Source organism: Eleutherodactylus coqui, chromosome 3 (assembly GCF_035609145.1).
Source record: "Eleutherodactylus coqui strain aEleCoq1 chromosome 3, aEleCoq1.hap1, whole genome shotgun sequence".
NCBI lineage: Eukaryota > Metazoa > Chordata > Amphibia > Anura > Eleutherodactylidae > Eleutherodactylus > Eleutherodactylus coqui.
Window position 1 is genome coordinate 220,088,151 of NC_089839.1, and position 18,379 is coordinate 220,106,529.

At 42.8% G+C, this 18,379-nt stretch overlaps 1 protein-coding gene across 1 annotated transcript in view; it reads left to right on the top strand.

The window, feature by feature from the left end:
• LOC136619962 (inter-alpha-trypsin inhibitor heavy chain H3-like) overlaps positions 1-18,379 on the top strand; it is a 33,588-nt gene that overhangs the window by 14,259 nt on the left and 950 nt on the right. The window contains exons 10-19 of the mRNA XM_066594684.1: positions 868-1,049; positions 3,221-3,406; positions 4,792-4,931; positions 6,869-7,029; positions 7,862-7,897; positions 12,081-12,140; positions 13,192-13,305; positions 15,901-16,066; positions 17,938-18,083; positions 18,280-18,358. Of these exons, the coding sequence (XP_066450781.1) occupies positions 868-1,049; positions 3,221-3,406; positions 4,792-4,931; positions 6,869-7,029; positions 7,862-7,897; positions 12,081-12,140; positions 13,192-13,305; positions 15,901-16,066; positions 17,938-18,083; positions 18,280-18,358 (1,270 nt within the window). The remainder of the gene's footprint in view (positions 1-867; positions 1,050-3,220; positions 3,407-4,791; positions 4,932-6,868; positions 7,030-7,861; positions 7,898-12,080; positions 12,141-13,191; positions 13,306-15,900; positions 16,067-17,937; positions 18,084-18,279; positions 18,359-18,379) is intronic.

The following is an 18,379-nucleotide window of genomic DNA, read 5'->3' on the forward strand; positions in this document are numbered from 1 at the left end:
GGAGTAGTGACGTCATCGTTTATATTTTGAGAGTAATGATGTCATTGTTTATATCTAGGGAGTAGTGATGTCATCACTTATATTTGAGTAGTGATGTCACTGCATATATCTAGAGAGTAGTGATGTAATCACTTATATTTGTGTATTAGCTTTGTTATTGCTTATGTTTTGAAAATAGTGATGTCACTGCTTATGTTTGTGGGGTAGTGATGTCAGCACTTATATTTGGGGATTATGGACTAACCACACTGTCTTCTGCAGCATCCATTTTACGTATGGACTTTGAAAGTGTGTCCCAGCCTGACTGCAGGCCTCCGGATCCAAACTTAGAGCAAAATATTCATGTGTAATTTCGGTCCATACATAAAACGAATGCTACAAAAGACAATGTGGTCGGGCCCCTCATCCTCAATAATACGTGATGACATCACAACTCCACAAATATAAGTGATGACATTAGGACCTTAGTTTTGTCATCACTTATATTTGGGGAGTTATGATGTCATTGCTTATATTTGGGGGTAGTGTTGTCATCAGTTATATTTTTGGAGTTGTGATGTCATCAGTTATATTCTTGGAGTTGTGTTGTCATCGCTTATATTTAGGGATTAGTTTTGTCATCGATTATGTCTGCAGAGTGCTGATGGCATTTCTTCTATTTGGGGATACTGATGTCATCATTGGTATTTGAGGAGTTGAAGATGTCACCACTTTTATTTGCAGAGCAATGATGGCCACAGTCCGTATATTCTATGTATTATGGTGATGTGCAGTCTTAGTGTTGCACATTTTGTCCTCTACATCATAGAATTTATGTTTTTATCTCTCTATTTTTTGCATTTTATTGACATTTGTCTCAATTTTAAGGTGAAACCAATATTCAAGTAATAATGAAGAATGTGAAAGAAGCCGTTGATGGCGTGGCGACGTTGTACAGTTTAGGATTTGGCAACGATGTAGACTACAGTTTCTTAGAGAAAATGTCATTAGAAAATGGCGGTCTGGCAAGACGAATTTATGTAGATGCTGACTCCGCTTTACAGCTGCAGGTGACTTTGTGTCTGAATGATTTATACTTTAAAGTGATTTTACACTGAACAATTATCGTTCGCTTTCCCGCAGTCCAGCGAGAATCTGAATGATTATTGTTCAGTGTTAATGCATGCACTGACTGAATGACGAACGAGAACTCATTTGCTTCTCGTTCAGTTTCTGCATGCAGAAAACTATTGTTCCATGTAAACAGGCAGTCGTTCAGTTATGAATGACTGCCTGGTTGCTGTGAATGGAATCATAGAATGGTAGAGTTAGAAGGGGCCTTCAGGGTCATCGGGTCCAACCCTCTGCCCAATGCAGGATCACTAAATCTTCCCAGACAGATATTTGTCCAGCCTTTGTTTGAACACTTCAATTGAAGGAGAACTCACCACCTCCCGTGGTAACCTGTTCCACTCATTAATCCTCTCACTGTCTAATATCTAATTTGTGTCTCCTCCCTTTCAGTTTTATCCCATTGCTTCTAGTCTTTCCTTGTGCAAATGAGAATAGGGCTGATCCCTCTGCAGTGTGACAACCCTTCAGATATTTGTAGACAGCTATAAGGTCTCCTTAAACATTCCCAGATCCTTTAACCGTTCTTCATAGGACTTGATTTGCAGACCGCTTACCATCTTGGTAACTCTTCTCTGAACTTGCTCCAGTTTGTCTGTCTTTTTTAAAGTGGGGTGCCCAGAACTGAACACAGCATTCCAGATGAGGTCTGACTAAGGAAGAGTAGAGGGGGATAATGACCTCACGTGATCTAGATTCTATGCCTCTCCTAATACATCCCAGAATTGTGTTTGCCTTTTTGGCTGCTCTATCACATTGTTGACTCATGTTCAGTCTATGAGCTACAAGTCTTTTTCACATGTGCTCCTGCTTAGCTCAATTCCTCCCATTCTGTATGTGCTTTTTTCATTTTTCTTGCCCTAGATGTAGGACTTTGCATTTCTCCTGGTAAAATACCATTCTGTTAGTCGCCGCCAACTGGTGACTAGCAGACATCCTGGACTGCTCGCCTTCATTCAGTCAGCAATGATCGTTCCTGTGTAAAAGCACAGGAACATTTAGTGCATATCTTGTCTGAGTAGTATCTAGTGACACCATCCACAAAACATGGATCAACCTGTGACCAGATAGTGCCACGCAGCAACGAGATATAGCATCACATATAGACTAAATAGCTATATACTGACCAGATAAATAGTGTCACGTACTGACCAGATAGTTCAATAGTGACCAGATTATTACCATCACACAGCAAGCAGATATAGTATCATATAGTGACCAGATGTAGCGTATTGAGCAGATAGTATTCATGTGGTCACTATATGATTGTCTCATCTATATGTGACATTATTTATCCGGGTACTGTGTAATAGTCCTATAGTGACCAGATTAATACTGTCATACAGCAACAAGGAAGTGTCACACACAGTGATCCGGTAAATAGTCATATTGTGACAAGATAAATAGTCACACAGTAATCAGATAAGCAGTGTACATGGTGACCAGATAAGGGGTTACATGGAATTACCAGATAAACAGTGCCACGTGGTGATTGGATAAATGGTTATACATAATGGCCAGATAAATAGTGCCACATAATGACCAGATAAAAGAGTACACATAATGACCACATACATAGCGCCACGTGGTGTCTAGATAGGTTGTCACACATAATGACCAGGCAAACAATGACATATGGTGTCCAGATACAGGTTGCAGATAGTGCTATATACGGACCGGATAAGTTACATATAATGGCCACATAAATACTGCTATGAAGTGACCAGATAAATGGTTAGACATAATGAATAGTGCCATGTGGTGACCAGATAATTAGTTACAGATAATGAGCAGAGTAATATTGATATGTGTATATGCCCCCCTTAATGTCATACATGCCCAATTGTACCATGCTGTGCCCTTTCCTGGCATACCATGCTCCCTTAGTACCTTAATGTGCCATAGTACTCCTATATGGTGCCATCTTATAGCCATAGTTACCCTTTTTGTATTTCTTTTAGATCTCCTTTAAGAAAATTAGGTGCCTACAAATTCTATTGCGGATTGTGCAAATTCTGTCCAAAATAATGGAAGTTGCCCAAAACACACAAAGTATAACAGTTTTTAATACGGTGATTATATGATTCAACTTTTCTTGCTTTTTCGGCAGGATTTCTATAAAGAAGTGGCACACCCTGTCCTTCTGGACGTCACCCTGCAATACCCCAATTTACCCATCAGTGGCTTAACCCAAAACAGCTTCAAATATTATTACCAAGGCTCTGAAATAGTCGTGGCCGGACACCTAGACAACAATGACATAGACGTGCTGGTCGCTGAAGTTGCGGCACAGGGTGTAAGTATAGCCCCTCGGGGGTGGCACCTGCTAGGGAAGGGGGGGGGGGGATCTCTTTTGGAGTCTACAGAAGGATTCCCCTATTGTGCCCATGAATAAAATCCAACCCGCACTGATGTTATTAATCCAAATTGCACATTTATACGACATTTTGTCTTTAACTACCCCAAGACCACCTGACGCATATAAATGTTCTGCGGTCCTGAAGTGTGTATGGAGCGGGCTTGGTAGCCAAGTCCGCTCAATGCCTGATGGCTATCAGCTGTTTCTGATAGCTGACAGCATCTGGTAACTGTTGGGATCAGCGTTAGCTCTCATCATGGCAGGTAAGTGTTTAGATATCGCAACTAAAGCTGTCCGCACGTCTAGACAGTCAGCAGGATTGGGGGAACCCCTTCCTACACCACTCGGCACCCCCTGTAGCGCAATCAGAGGGTGCCGATTGGTTAGCATAGCAGCTCAAAGGCTATTGAAGGCTTCCAGGGCTGCCACACATGCATGGCTACCAAGCCCTGCCTGTGCCAGTATCAAAAATCACTGTATGCTGCATTAAGTTCAAGCCCCCTGTGGGAAGTAAATAAAATTTTTAGAGTTTTTCTTAACAGTATAAAAAATGTAAATAAAAAGATTAAAAACGACCCTTTCCCATAAAAATTAAACTTCACATATTTGGTATCATTATGTACGTAAAAGTCCAAATTATTAAAATTCCACAATATTTATCCTGCGTGGTGAAGGCTGTAAATAAAAAAGGACAAAATGCGCAAATTGTGGGCTTTTTTTTTTCGGGCTCCCAAAAAGTTTTGAATAAAAAGTGATCAAAAAGATGTATATTTCCCAAAATAGTACTAATAAAATATACAGATGACTGCCAAAAAATGAGCCCACACAACCAATTGACGAAAAAATTAAAAAGTTACAGGATTATGGCGATTATCTTAAACTTTTGTTTAAGATAATTTTTTTATTTACTCTTAAAAAATTTGAAAAACATAAAAAAAAACATGTTTGGCATCACCGTAATCATAATGACCGATAGAACAAAGTTCATGTCGTTTTTATTGTACTGTGAATGCTGTAAAAACTAACCCCCCCCCCCTCAAAAAGGACCCCATTGCATTTCTTTTAATTTCTACATGCTTAAACATTTTTAAAAGTCCCTCCAAACATTCTAAACGGTTCATTAAATGGTACCATTAAAAAATACAATTTCTCCTGCAAAAAACACAAGCCCTCATTCAGTTATATCGATGAAAAAATTAAAACGTTATGGCCCTTGGAAGGCGAGGACGAAAAAATGAAAATAAAAAGAGGGAAATCTCTGGTCAGAAAGGGGTTAAATGCGTCCAATGAATGTGAAAATCTCGGAATTCTTGTTTGCCCAGGTGAACGATCCTTTCTCCGTGAGAGTGGAGACCAATATAGAGGATGACAAGATGGTGAAGACGGAGCAGGGATACATATACGGCGACTTCACCGAGAGATTGTGGGCTTATCTGACCATAGATCAACTGCTGACCAAAAGGTAAGTACCAGCAGATGGAGCGCCACTGAGGAGCAGGAGCCCCGGCAGTATGGCCGACACCAGGAAAACAGGGAGAGATTTCAACCGTATAAACCTAGTGGGGTCCCTGTAGGACTTCACCTTATCTGTGACCTAACAAGTAGCAGGATGTTAAGGGGACCCCTCACCAGTTAGAACTGTCATCGAGCTGCAAAAACTGTTTTCGGCAGCCAATCACATACAGATGTGGCATTGAAGCCCTGGAAATGTAAAGCGAATGTGCACAAATATCCAGCATTACATCTAGACAGAGACAACTTCTGTGCTTGGTAATGTCTTAATATATCTGCATTGAGATAGAGCTCCGTTGATTGAACATACACTGAAGGGCCCCTTTACTAGGGCGCTTCTCTGTATGGAAATTGACCCCTGAGTGCAACATAAAATTACGTGAAACGTTTTCCGTGGATCAGTTTCAGTGTGAATCCACATCAGATGGGAAAGTCTAGCAATCTGAGGGACTTCCAACGAGGCCTGTTCATCGGGGCTAGACTAGCTGGGCCAGGATGTCACTGCCAACTGCATGGGGTTTATTATGTAATGGTGTGGAGAGTATACTGAGAATGGTTTGATTGAGGAAAACTTCCAGCAGAAGGGGATCCTGTGGCTGGAAACAACTTGTCACCGATAGGGGTCAGAGGAGGATGTCAGGAATCGTTCTGACCAACAGGCGCTGCACAGTCAGCAGAATACAGCACTGGTGTTCCAACTAATATATCTGAATGTACAGCTCACTGTTCCTTAGCACAACTGTGCTGTAAAAGTAGACGACCAGTTCTAACACCACTGTGTCTAAGAGAAACAGAAAGACAAGACTCCAGTGGGCAGAAGAGCATAAGAATTTTATTACTAAGCAGCAGAAAATATGTCCTGGTCAGATTGATCCATATTTCTGTTGCACCGTGCTGATGGGAGTTCAGAATTTGGCACAAGCAGCATGAATTGCTAACCACTTTCTGTCAGCTGACCAGAACATGTAAGCACCTCCATCTAATCTGCAGCAACTACCAGAAGCTTCCTGTCCGCAGGGGCCGATATTCCTGCAGCACAATTTAATCACCTAGTGGAATCTATACCATGGGGAATTACTGCTGGTTTGAAGACCAAAGGAAGCCCAAACCACTACTATATGGGGGTCTAACACAGTGTCCATACAAAATCCTCTCTACCTGCAGCCACCATTAGGGGGAGCTCAAGAGATTATTGTATACTTTATTATACATACAACACAGTATACAGTGAGCTCCCCCTAGTGGTAGCTTCAGAATTTATTATGTATCTATTTGTGCAGGGTTTTGGAGCTCTGTATCGGGAAAATAGAACTCTGACTTTTGTAAAGATATATTATGAATTTAATGAGCAAAGATTGCTGCTCTTATAAGAACACAGTGTTAAAAAGCAGAAATTCTCTTTAAGGTGCTATGATACAAGCACCGGTAACTCTCAGGTAATAGCGCTAATTGCTGGGCTGCACCAGCAGGTTCACCCTGGCAATTGTCGAAAAAATGCTGATGTATCGGCAGCTGTTTGCACTTGTGTAATATTAGTGTTAAAGGGATCGTCCAGATTGTAAAAACTCTGGACAACCCCTTCCCCATACATTAAAATAACAAATGGTGATCCGCTCACCTCTTCCCGTTCCCGTTGTGTTCCGCTGAGCAATCGATCACTGAGCATGTGCTGCTCATATGTTGCGGCTTATTTGCCATGTGATTGGTTGAGGGCTGCACATAAACAGCGGAGCGGCGCTCCTACCTGCCAGCTACAAGCATTGTTCACCTGCAGCAGGGCAGATTTTGAGGTTCCTCTCCTGATAGGTAAAGCCCCGCTGTTTGTCTGGAGCTCTTATGTGTTTATTAACGATTCATGAAATTTACCCTTTGATGTTTCGGTTCCAGAATTTCTTCTGACGGTGAATTAAAGGAGAACTCCATAGAGGAGGCCCTCCGCCTGAGCCTTAAGTATGGCTTTGTGACGCCTCTGACCTCAATGGTGATTACCACATCCGAGGAAGGTGATGACCCCAAAATAATAGTTGCAGAGAAGCCAAAGGAGAAAAGTAAGTTCTTTTCAGGGGATTCTGACCTAATCTGTCTCTCAGCTGAGGGTTTGTTACAGTTGTATCCAGTCCAGACAATCCTTCAAGCAGTGAATGGAAACATTAACTGCTTAAAGGAGTTGCACAACAATTGTAACAGAATAGGGGATGACTTGTTAATCGGTGGGGGTCCCACTGCTATTTGGGAGGAGGTGGGGGCGGAGCTAAGTTCAGGAAATAGTGGCATGGGGCAGAGAGGGGTTGGAGCTCAGTGCACTGCTCCCGGCTCTTCCAGCCCACCCCTGCAGAGAGGGACGCCGTATATCGGCACCTGGCTGATATACTGTCATCTGAAGGAGCTCTCAGGCTGTGAGTTACGGCCCAATATTGCCTTCCTCGTCCATGTGAAACCCGTGGATGCAATGTATTTTCATGTGAAAACAGCCTAGCATTACTGCAGGGATAAAGGAATATAATTGAAAACAGTGGGCGATATTGTAGAAAGATAGGACACGCTGCGATTTTTCCCCTGCATAGCATTTCATCGCATCGCAGTGCCATGCAGGAAAACATCGCTAATGTAAATGAACCCATTCAACCCATTTGTGCATCTCGCAACACACAAATCTCACACCAGTGTGAAAGCACCCTAAACAGCGATTACACAGGTATGACTTTGTAAATAAGCATGGGACAATACGTTTTGTAAATGGGATTATTCTACAGGTTCCCTTTAAAAACAAAGGCCTAGATGTTTATCAGCTTGATTTATTGCAGAGGCTCATTATATATTTATGGTGGCAAATTTCTACTTAATACAAGATATTCATGTTTGTGTGTCATCAATTTCTAGATGTTCCAGATAGTCCCATCCGTCCGCTTCTCTCTGGTAGGTTTCTTTTACTTGGTATGATCAACCATTTTTAGGGTTACTGCCCCTTTAAGAGGAAGTAGTTTGTAAACTTGCAAAAGTTTACCTGCCATTATAACCATGCATTTCTTCTGCACAGCGCTGGGTGACGTTATATCTACCATATGGTCCTCTAAGTGGGGTCACTACATTACAATGCATTATGGGAGATTTATAAATACTAGTGCACTATATGGACAGTGCCTCCACAGTGCATTGTGGGAGATTTACTGATAACCGTGCATTATGCAGATGTCTCTCTCCAGTACATTGTTGGGGATTTGTCAATATCAGCACACTATATGGGATCTCTCCTTAAGTGCATTTTGGGAGATTTGCCAATACCAGTGCACTATATGGATGGTCACTCCCCCAGTGCATTGTGGGAGATTTATTTAAAACAATGCACTATAGGGACAGACACTTCCTTTACTGCATTGGGGGGGATTTAATGGACACTCCTCTCAGTGCATTGTGTGTTATCAGTACTAGTACACTATATGAACGTCTTTTCGCAACTGCATTGTGGGAGATATACCAACACCAGTGCACATTAGGGTGCTGCACAGAGGTGCCATATGACATCCCTATAACTATGTAATACAACATCTATAGTAACCTTTAAGTTCATATTGTACTCAATCTCACCCTGATTAAAAAAGTGCCGAGAGCCACATTTCAGAATCCCATATAGGATAATCCTGGCCATGGGAGCAGAGTATGATACTGGGTTTTTCCTCACTATATGAGGGTATTATGCATTGTATGGGCTCGCTGTAGAACAGCTGCTGCTATATATTCAATATATGGCACTGTTATATGTTGGCAGTGTGGTAGGATTACATGTCCAGGGGTTTCCACTGCTGTCATTACTCCTTCTGCCATCTGCTCCATATACATGTAGATGTAAAGGCCCCTCAGAGGGGTTATCCATTTTTGACATTCCCTACCTCTTATACGGATTCTTGACAATAAGCTGATCATAAAGTCTCCCCCTGCTGGGACCCCCAAGGATCAACTTTAATCTGTAAGGAATCCTGGTAGTAAGTGTCCATTTCCCCTGCAGCTCCCCTACAGCATACATGCAGTATTACACCATGTTAATTCACATCAGTGGATTGTCGCTACTACGGCACAGTCATTGAAAGAAAGTAAAAACCAACACTTCCTTTGTGTAGAAAACCAAGAAATTATAGGGGAATGTGGTGGCTGAAGGAAGAATCTCCCCTAGATGTGTAACGCCGGGAGCGCGATACACTAGATGCCTTTTGACAGCTGCAGCCCTCCACCTGCTTGACTGTTGAGGGCAGCCCGTTAGTAATGTGCAGAGAAAGGATAACAAAGGGGAGATTGGCGCTGACAATGAAGGACAGGAGGAGATGTAACTTTGTAACTTGACCGGGTCCGGTTCTTTCATCACCTCTTCTAGGTCAAATGTAATAGTGAGATTTAAATTCAGCCAAAGGCGCAGGAAAATCCAGGTGTCTGACATCACAGAGATCTCCACCAATAACGGTGTGTCAGTGCCAGCTTGCAAAATATCAGTAAAATGAAAAATAAAAACAAATTTAAAAAAGGACTGAGATAATAAAACACAGAGGAAAAGAAAACATTACAGTGAAAAAATATAAAATACACGATTGCATGAAAAAAAGAGGATACAACGAAAATGAGAAAAAAGGAATGAATCCATAAAGAATATCGCACACCATGAATGAATGTTGGGAAATATATAAAACATATATATACAAAACCGAGATAGAAGCTTAATTAAAATCAAATTCTAAAAAAATTATATACATAAAAAAAATAGAAAATTCTTAAAAAACCAAAGGGATGTTATTCAGTAGACAGCAAAGAAAATGAATAGGTGAAGAAGTTTTAATTAGCGAGTAAATAGTGAAAATCAGACCGTAAGGGTGGCTACCCACTAGCAATATTTTTTCTTGCAATGCGAGAGTGAGTGCCTCACAGCGCAGTGAAAACTCAGCGATATCGCTCAGTGTTTTCAATAGGACCAGTGGCAGCAGCGCCAGCCCCATTGAAAATGTGCGGAACACATCGCGGACTTCTGCCACAGCTGTGGCAAAAGGCCATAATGCTATTCCATTGCTTTCAAATGGGTCGGCCCCATTGAAAGCAGTGGGTTGCAGGCAACCCCCGTAGCAATGATTTTCGGGGAAGGGTTTGAAATATAAGCCCTTCCCTGAAAATCAGCCATAGCTGTAAAAAAAATAAAAAAATTATGCTCACCTAGAAGAGACATTCAGCTCTTCTCTCTGGCCCCAGCAGTTGTCTTCTGTGTTCTGGAGGCCGGGGATTAAAAAATCCCCACCCCCAGAAAGCACTGGTCTCATTGGCTGAGCGCTCAGCCAATTACAGGACTAGCATCACAGACTTCTGCCACAGCTGCCACACAGAAGATGTACTCCCTATGTTTTTAATGGGGCAAGCACTGCTGCCGTCAGCCCTATTGAAAACACAGTGATATCGCACATTTGTTTTCTCTGCGCTGCGAGGCTTTAGAGTAAAAATTGCAAATGAGTATGAAACCATTGAAAATCATTGGTTTCATAATCATCGCTCTCGCATCTCAAGAAAAAATATCGCTAGTGGGTAGGCACCCTAACAAACCCATAATTAATAAATATATAAAATGACATAAAAAATACATATAGGTACAAGTAAATGTGCAACAAATAAAAAGAATATTGGTGGCAGGAAGCAACTGACCAGTAATATCTGATAAAAGCAGCTACGAGGCCCAGGAGAGTCATAATGATTTTAGGAGAAGGAGAAAAAAAAACATGCAGCAAAAAGCAGATGAGAGAGAAGAGAGAAAAAAATAGCACAACAGGGGGTTATATTACACAGCTGTTCAGGACTTCAGGCCCTGTTTTGGGCTCTCCAAGATGGCTGCAGCAGTTCTCTAACTATATAATGCACACTGAACATTACTTAGCTAAATTTGTTTGACGTTATATTTTTCACTGTAGTGGGTTCTTTTCCTCAGTACAGTTGTATCTTGGCTCCACCGGAAGCAAGGGGTGGAGAGATGGGTGAGCTGGGTTGAGATGCAGGTGACGCCCACAACTGCTGATTGGCCGCTTGTCCCTACTGCCCTGCCAGTCATCATCTCCAGGTCTCCGCTTCCATCTTTTCCCCTCCGGACTCTACCTGCCATCTCCACTGCTCTCTGCCGACCCGGATGCTGTGTTCCCTTTCCACCCTGTTACCCTGCCATCATCTCCAGGTTACTCGCATAAAAAAAACATTTTCTGGGGCTGCTGCTGTCACAGTTCCCTGCCCTGTCCCCGCTGGACGGCTATTACCGCTGCTGTCAGTGCCGACCACCCCGCTGCTGGCACAGTTCCTTGTCCCCGCTGCCCTACCATCTTCGGGTTTCTCACAGACCCTTCGGGGGCCACTTCTGCTATCGCAGTTTCCTGGCCCCGCTGCCCTCCCATCTCCAATGCTTTCAGTGTCGACCCCGATGCTGTGTTCCATGTCCACTCCGCTGCCCTGTGATCATCTCCGGGTTTCTCACAGAAACATCTTTTCTGGGGCCGCTACTGTCACAGTTCCCTGCCCTGTCCCCACTGGCCATCTGGCCATCTCTGCTGCTCTCAGTGCCGAGCACCCCACTGCTAGCACAGTGCCCTGTCCCTGCTTCCTTGCAGCATCGGGGAGCTAACATAGCGAACAGCCTAGACAGAAGCCCAGCCAATCAGCAGCTGTGGGTGTACCCTATACCTCCTACAGCACTATCCCAGGTCTCCACCCATTTTTGTGGTGGAGACAAGATACAACAGTACCCTTTTCCTTTTTGTGTTTTAATATCTCAAGCCTTTTTATGTTTTCATTATTCATTTTACTGATATTTTGTAAACTGGCTCTGACGCACCATGATTGGTGGTGATCACATTGATGTCAGACCCTCCCGTACTAACTTAAAATACCCTATTGGGGTATACGACAATGGGTTTTTTACATTGAACATCTCTTTAAATCTTGTATTAGGTTTTCTATGGCCAACATTAGTATAACATCTGATTAAACATGTCCCCCATATCATCTACTAGAGGTGCTGGGGGGACATTTTACTTCAGCTACATTAGGAAAAAATAAAGCTTTTATTCTGCACCTTTTCTTTTCCTCACAGCGTCGTCTTTCGTCCGTGCAGTAGCCAAGCAGAGAATATTTAGGAGACCAATGCCTATAGGTGAGATCCTCACATGACTCTTGTCATGCTGTTATGCTTAGGCTTCCTGGTTTCTTTTTTTTACATTCTTATCATTTTCTCTCATTTGCATAAAAGAACATCATACATATGCAATATAATTGTATATGCACAGCGTATTCATATGCACCCATCACGCATAATACGTAGTAAAATAGGACATGCATTCTTTTGTACGCACGTATTATACTTAGTACATATATGCATGTGTGAATGGATCAATGAAAATCAATGTACTTTCATTGACTCCATTCACTGCGTATTATGTGCACGTACATTGTGCGTAATACACAATTAAATTACGCTGGTGTGAGCCAGGCCTTAAGTAGATTGGTTAATTTGCAGTAAAAGAATTGTATTTCTTGTGTGCAATGATTGTTTAATAAGCTAGAGTTATTAGACATCTTGAATAAACTGTTATTTTGTCCATGTGGCCAACTTTCCGGTGGGCATTCATGGCCATGGGCTAATATTTTTGTGGGCATTTTTCCTGTAGGCATTTTTCCTTTGGCCATTTATACGGCCTTATTATCATCTTGAGGTCTAAAGGCCCATTTAGACACAACGATTTGCTCGAAAGCCATCTTTTGAGCGATAATCGCTGCGTCTAAACGTGTGTCCATCGTGCACTTTTCATGCACTATTCCTTCATCGATGACTTCAAGACAGCTTGAATTCAGAGATGTGTCTTATCGGGACCGCACGCTGAGTTCTCAGCGGCATAGCATCGATAGCATTCTTTCAGCTGCAGTCCCGCTCGAGAACAAAGTAGCTAAATGCAGATAAGAGACCTCCAGCTGTTATCTGCATTCAGCGAAAGGCTTCATTTGCACGCTAATAAACTATTAAGTAGTTGAGTAGCTAATTAAAAGTTTATGCAAAATAATTGCTTAAAACTGTCACTCAAACTGATGTTTGAGCAAATTTTGAGCGATCATCGTTGTGTCTCAATGGGCCTTAAGACACTAAATCAGCAGGAATTGTTGTCAATTTATCACTTCTTCTCCATATTTTCCCTGCTCATTCTTTGCAGACTGCTCATCGTCTCACCTCCTTATTAGCGTTGCTGCCGTGCCAGAGAAGATTTGTCTTGGGATTTCTGAGCCTAATGATGAAATTATAAACTTATTTCACAATTCAGACAGAGGTAATACATGCGCCGATCACAGGCAAAATACTTCATATACAAAGAGAGGTGCGAAGTATCAGAGCCCCTTTACATATTATCTTACAGAGTTGCATTATGAGTATTTGTCTAATACAGGAAACCTCCTTTAATCTGACATCCAATCATCTGGCAATTCTGATAATCCAGCGCATGTTTTTTTTTTTTAAACTCGTTTTATTGAAAATTAAATAGCATAGAGAAACATACAATCGCAGGCAGGTACAGCACGTAGATAATACACATCACTGTATAATTAGATTGGTAGGGAGGTTCAGTCAATGCAGTACAACATAAATAACACATTAATTCTTTAAAGCCTGATCAGATACATAGAAGCCAAATCTCCGAGGCCACGAGTCCCGCTCCAGAACATGCATCCACTAGGGGGTACATCTGATCTCCAGAATAGATGAAGACATTAATTGTGGTGAATATAACGTGAGGGGGGATTCACACCACAGACCCCACACTTTATCAAATTTCTCAGGACACTTACGTCCCTTGTAGACTATGTAATTATATGGCACCACCGAATTGACCAGTTTCCTCCACATTGAGAGTGAGGGGTTCTTACGATCCATCCACCTCAGTGCAATCGTTTTTCTAGCAAGGAACAATGATTCCCTCAGAAAAATCTTTTTATGGTTTTGCCAACTTTCTTCATCTAATATTCCAAATAAGCAAATCTCTGGGCTCGGTGGAACAGGGACTCCCACAAGTTCAGAGAGGAAACCTGTGACCTCCCCCCAGAAACTTTCAATAACAGGACACTCCCACATCATGTGCCAGAAATCGGAATACTTGCAGGAGCACCTAATGCAGTTTGTAGACTGTATTCTGCCCATTTTGTACAATCTTGCTCGAGTGAGATAGCACTGATACACTATATACAGCTGGATCATTTTATTATTGGCTGCTGGGGATACATATAGAGGAGATTCCAAAAGCTCTTGGAACGTATCGTCTGTTAGAGTCGGTATCAGTGTGCTCCATTTTATTAGGGCAGAGGGTATATCCTGAGAGGCTTGTATTGAGATAAGGTGGGAGTACAGTGCCGATATGAGGCCCTGAGGGCCCTGGGAACAAAGGATGCCTATTAAGGGGTAATGAGAAATAGCAGGTCTGGGTGGCGGGAACTGCGCCTGTAATGCGTGCCTGACCTGGAGAAATCTATAGAAATGGGAACGGGGCAGATCATATTTATTTTGTAGCTGCTCAAATGAGGACAGAGTGTTCTGTGGATAGAGGTCTGCCAGGGTCCGCATGCCATGTTGTTCCCAAACCTGGGCGTCCTCCAGTTGGAGTAATTCTGGGAGCCCAGGATTACGCCAAAGGGGAGTGTCAGCTATTATGTCCATAAAACGGCCAATTGACTTGGCCTGCCGCCAGACCTGAGAGGTTAACCTATGAATAGGTAGCATTTTGCCTGTTAGGGTAGAAGGAGATTCCAGCAGGGGCCACAATCTAGGGATTTTAAGATAATGTGCCAAATGCGCCTCAGAGTTGGGGAGGGGGTCATCACTCAGCCAGCTTCTCAAGTGAATTAGCTGGCTTGCAACATAGTAAAGGAACAAATCTGGCAGGGCAGCGCCCGCGTCTTGCTTCGGCCTCTGAAGCGTAGAGATTCGTAGTTTAGGCCGGGAATTTCCCCAAATAAAGGAAGACATCAAGGACTGCATGGATTTAAAGAAGCAGGACGGGATATGCACAGACACATGCTGCATTATGTATAGGCACTTTGGTAATACTATTAGTTTGATAAGATTCATTCGCCCCGCTACCGAGAGTGGCAGGGAGCCCCATATTTTGAACTTTGACCTGAATAAATCTATTAGGGGGGTATACATTTAGCTCTAGAGACTTTCCCACATCATTGGTTATCTGCATCCCCAGGTATTTAAACTGGTTGGAGACCCGGAGGCCGCAGAGTGAGTCAATATCTCACAAACTACTCCCACCGGAAACAGGCATCAGGGCCGATTTAGTCCAGTTGATTTGAAGGCCCGAGAATTCACCAAAAGTATTAATAAGGTTTATCACATGGGGGAGGGTTGCCTCAGGGTCCGCCAAGAGAAGCAAAAGATCATCGGCATATAAAGCCACTCGATCTTCCCTATCCCCCACTGTGACACCCCTGTATAACTGGGTTTATCCAGCGCATGTTTACAGATCTGCAGTATAAGGAGGAATTTTCCTGGGCTAATTGATGACAGAGTCCCAGAACTTTACTGTATAATGTTAGTGTGGGCAACAGAAAACTTTAATGGGGACTCCAAGTAATTTGGTGCCCACTACAAAGAAGGCAAAAATCCCTGTTTATACCTGTTTATATGGACTGAGGACACATTTCTACATAAATGACATCAAACATTGTGTAGGAAGGTTCAGGGGTTAATGTTAATATTCTCAATATGCTTTGGGTGGGGTAGAGGGCTTTAGCAGATAATTGCCAGTATCTGTGATGGTATGAAGTGATGCAGGGGTTAATATTGACACACATAATAATACTATAACCGTTTATTAGGGATTTGGATGTTGATATTGATGTTATATTGTCCACTATTCGCACTCCAGGCATCACACTTAATGGGAAAGTTAATGATAGAAGCGGTTTTGATAAAGTTGGGTTCGTGCACAAGAAGAGGATGGTGACCTTGGAGGTGACACCTGAAAACATCACGGTGACCAAAGGTCAGGATACACAAGTCTACACATGGACATCAGCGCCAAAAGGACTACGGTAAAACCACAAACAAGGAAAGTAGCGGAGACGCTGCAGCTGAGGGTTATTGTAAAGGGGAAATCTGCTGTAAATCTGAGTATAGCAAACAGTTATCTACAAGGAGATGGAGGGAGATATACTGCACTGCGCAGATGTCTAGGCACCTGTGGAAAAATGCTGCAGAATAAGAATGATTTCATAAATGGAAGGGTTAATAATTTATCTTTGTCAATTAACAAAATGCAAAGAGAGAAATGTAAACCCATCAGTATTTGGTAAACCTGGACTTTACCTTCACAACAGCAGCAGTTCTTCTAGGGTCACTTGCACACAGTTTCCGAAGGAACTCGGCAGGGAGGTTGTTCCAGACATCTTGGAGAGTTAACCATAGGTCTTAGGTGGATGTCAGCTTGTTGAAATCCTTCTTTCTCTTCATGTAATCCCAGACAGACTGGATGATGCTGAGATCAGGGCTCTATGAAGCCAAATCATCACTTCCAGGACTCCTTGTTCTTTACGCCGAAGATAGTTCTTAATGACATTGGCCTGATGCTTTGGGTTATTGTTTTGCTACAGAACAAATTTGGAGCCAATCAGACGCTTCCCTCATGGTATTGCATGATGGGTAAGTATCTGCCTGTCTTTCTCAGTATTAAGGATACCATTAATCCGGACCAAATCCCCAACTCCATCTGCTGAAATGCAGCCCCAAACTTGTAAAGAGCCTCCACCATGCTTCACTGCTACCTGCAGACACTCATTATTGTACCGCTCTCCACCATGCTTCACTGCTGCCTGCAGACATTAATTATTGTACCACTCTCCACTATGATTTACTGCTGCCTGCAGACACTCATTATTGTACCTCTCTCCGCCATGCTTCACTGCTGCCTGCAGACACTCATTACTGTACCGGTCTCCACCATGCTTCCCTGCCGCCTGCAGACACTCATGATTGAACTGTTCTCCAGTCCTTCAACAAACAATCTGCCTTCTGTTACAGCCAAATATTTCACATTGTGACTCATCAGTTCGGAGCACCTGCTGCTATTTTTCTGCACTCCAGTTTCTCTGTTTTTATGCATAGTTGAGTCATTGGCCTTGTTTCTACGTGGAAAGTTTGGCTTTTTAGCTGCAACTCTTCCATGAAAACCATAGGACTTTCTAACATTTAAAATGTATCGCATTGAAAATTGCAATGCATTTTTAATATTAGAAAGTCCTATTGATTTTTGCATTAAAAAAACGCAGCAAAATTGCATGAAAAAACAAGCCCCTAACACTTCTGTTTGTGAAAGTAGTCTTAGGCTGCCTACACACTGGCGGATCGGACCCCGCATTCCCGCAATGGAGTTAGACCCGGTGCCCGGCCGGTGACCCCAGCTTACCTCTCCGCCGTCTTCTCCTCTGCTGCAAATGTGCCGGCCTGAGTGCCGGCGCACAGTAAAGAGGACGCCGCGAGGACGCGGCTGCTGTGACCATTCTGCAATGATGATTGCAGAATGGCCGAGGGACAGACGGCTTCCATTGACTTCATGCTGTGATTTCTCCCCCACAAGTGGAAAATCGCAATCAATTTCTGTTCGTGGGCAGGAAATTGAGTATTCTCATAGCATGCTATGGGCTGGATTTGCTGCAGAATCCAGAGGCGGAATCCCGCTCCAGATTTCGCAATGCAAATCCGCCCGTGTGCAAGATGTCTTACTCTGCAGCATTTTTTCCACACCTGCCTAAAACTTTTACGCAGTAGTGTAGATAGATCTGAGATGATAGATGGTGAGAGAGATATGAGCTAGATATGGAGTCAGTGCAGGTCAATAATATCTACTACCTGCAGAACAGACTATGTATCATATTATAGAATTTCTACTTTCTGTAATTCTCTTCAGGATTGCAAAGAAAGAAGGAGATAAATTAGTGGCCTCCTTGGAGAACGGGCTGAAGGTTATTATTCCTTTGCCAACAACTCCGGATCTTCTGAAGCTTCATGTGGAGAGCAAAAGAAGAGATTCCAACTACACCCTGGGACTAGTGGGTACGTGCTACACTCCTTAGTGCTCATCTTTGGGAATACATAACTGGGGGCTCTGTAATAACTGGGCCGGGTCACCATTCAGAGGTTTAGGAAAGCTTGGTGACCGTCCCCAAAAACTGTAAAAGTCTCACCCAGCCTTCCTGGACACGGGTATAACTGGTACATCCATCACAGCCTTACCTTTTCATATTCCCAGGTCGTGTGACGAGTGATAATGACATTATTATAACATACAGTGACATCATGATCCAAAGGGAAAGCATTCCATCCTTTCGGTAAGGCACATAACCTCTACT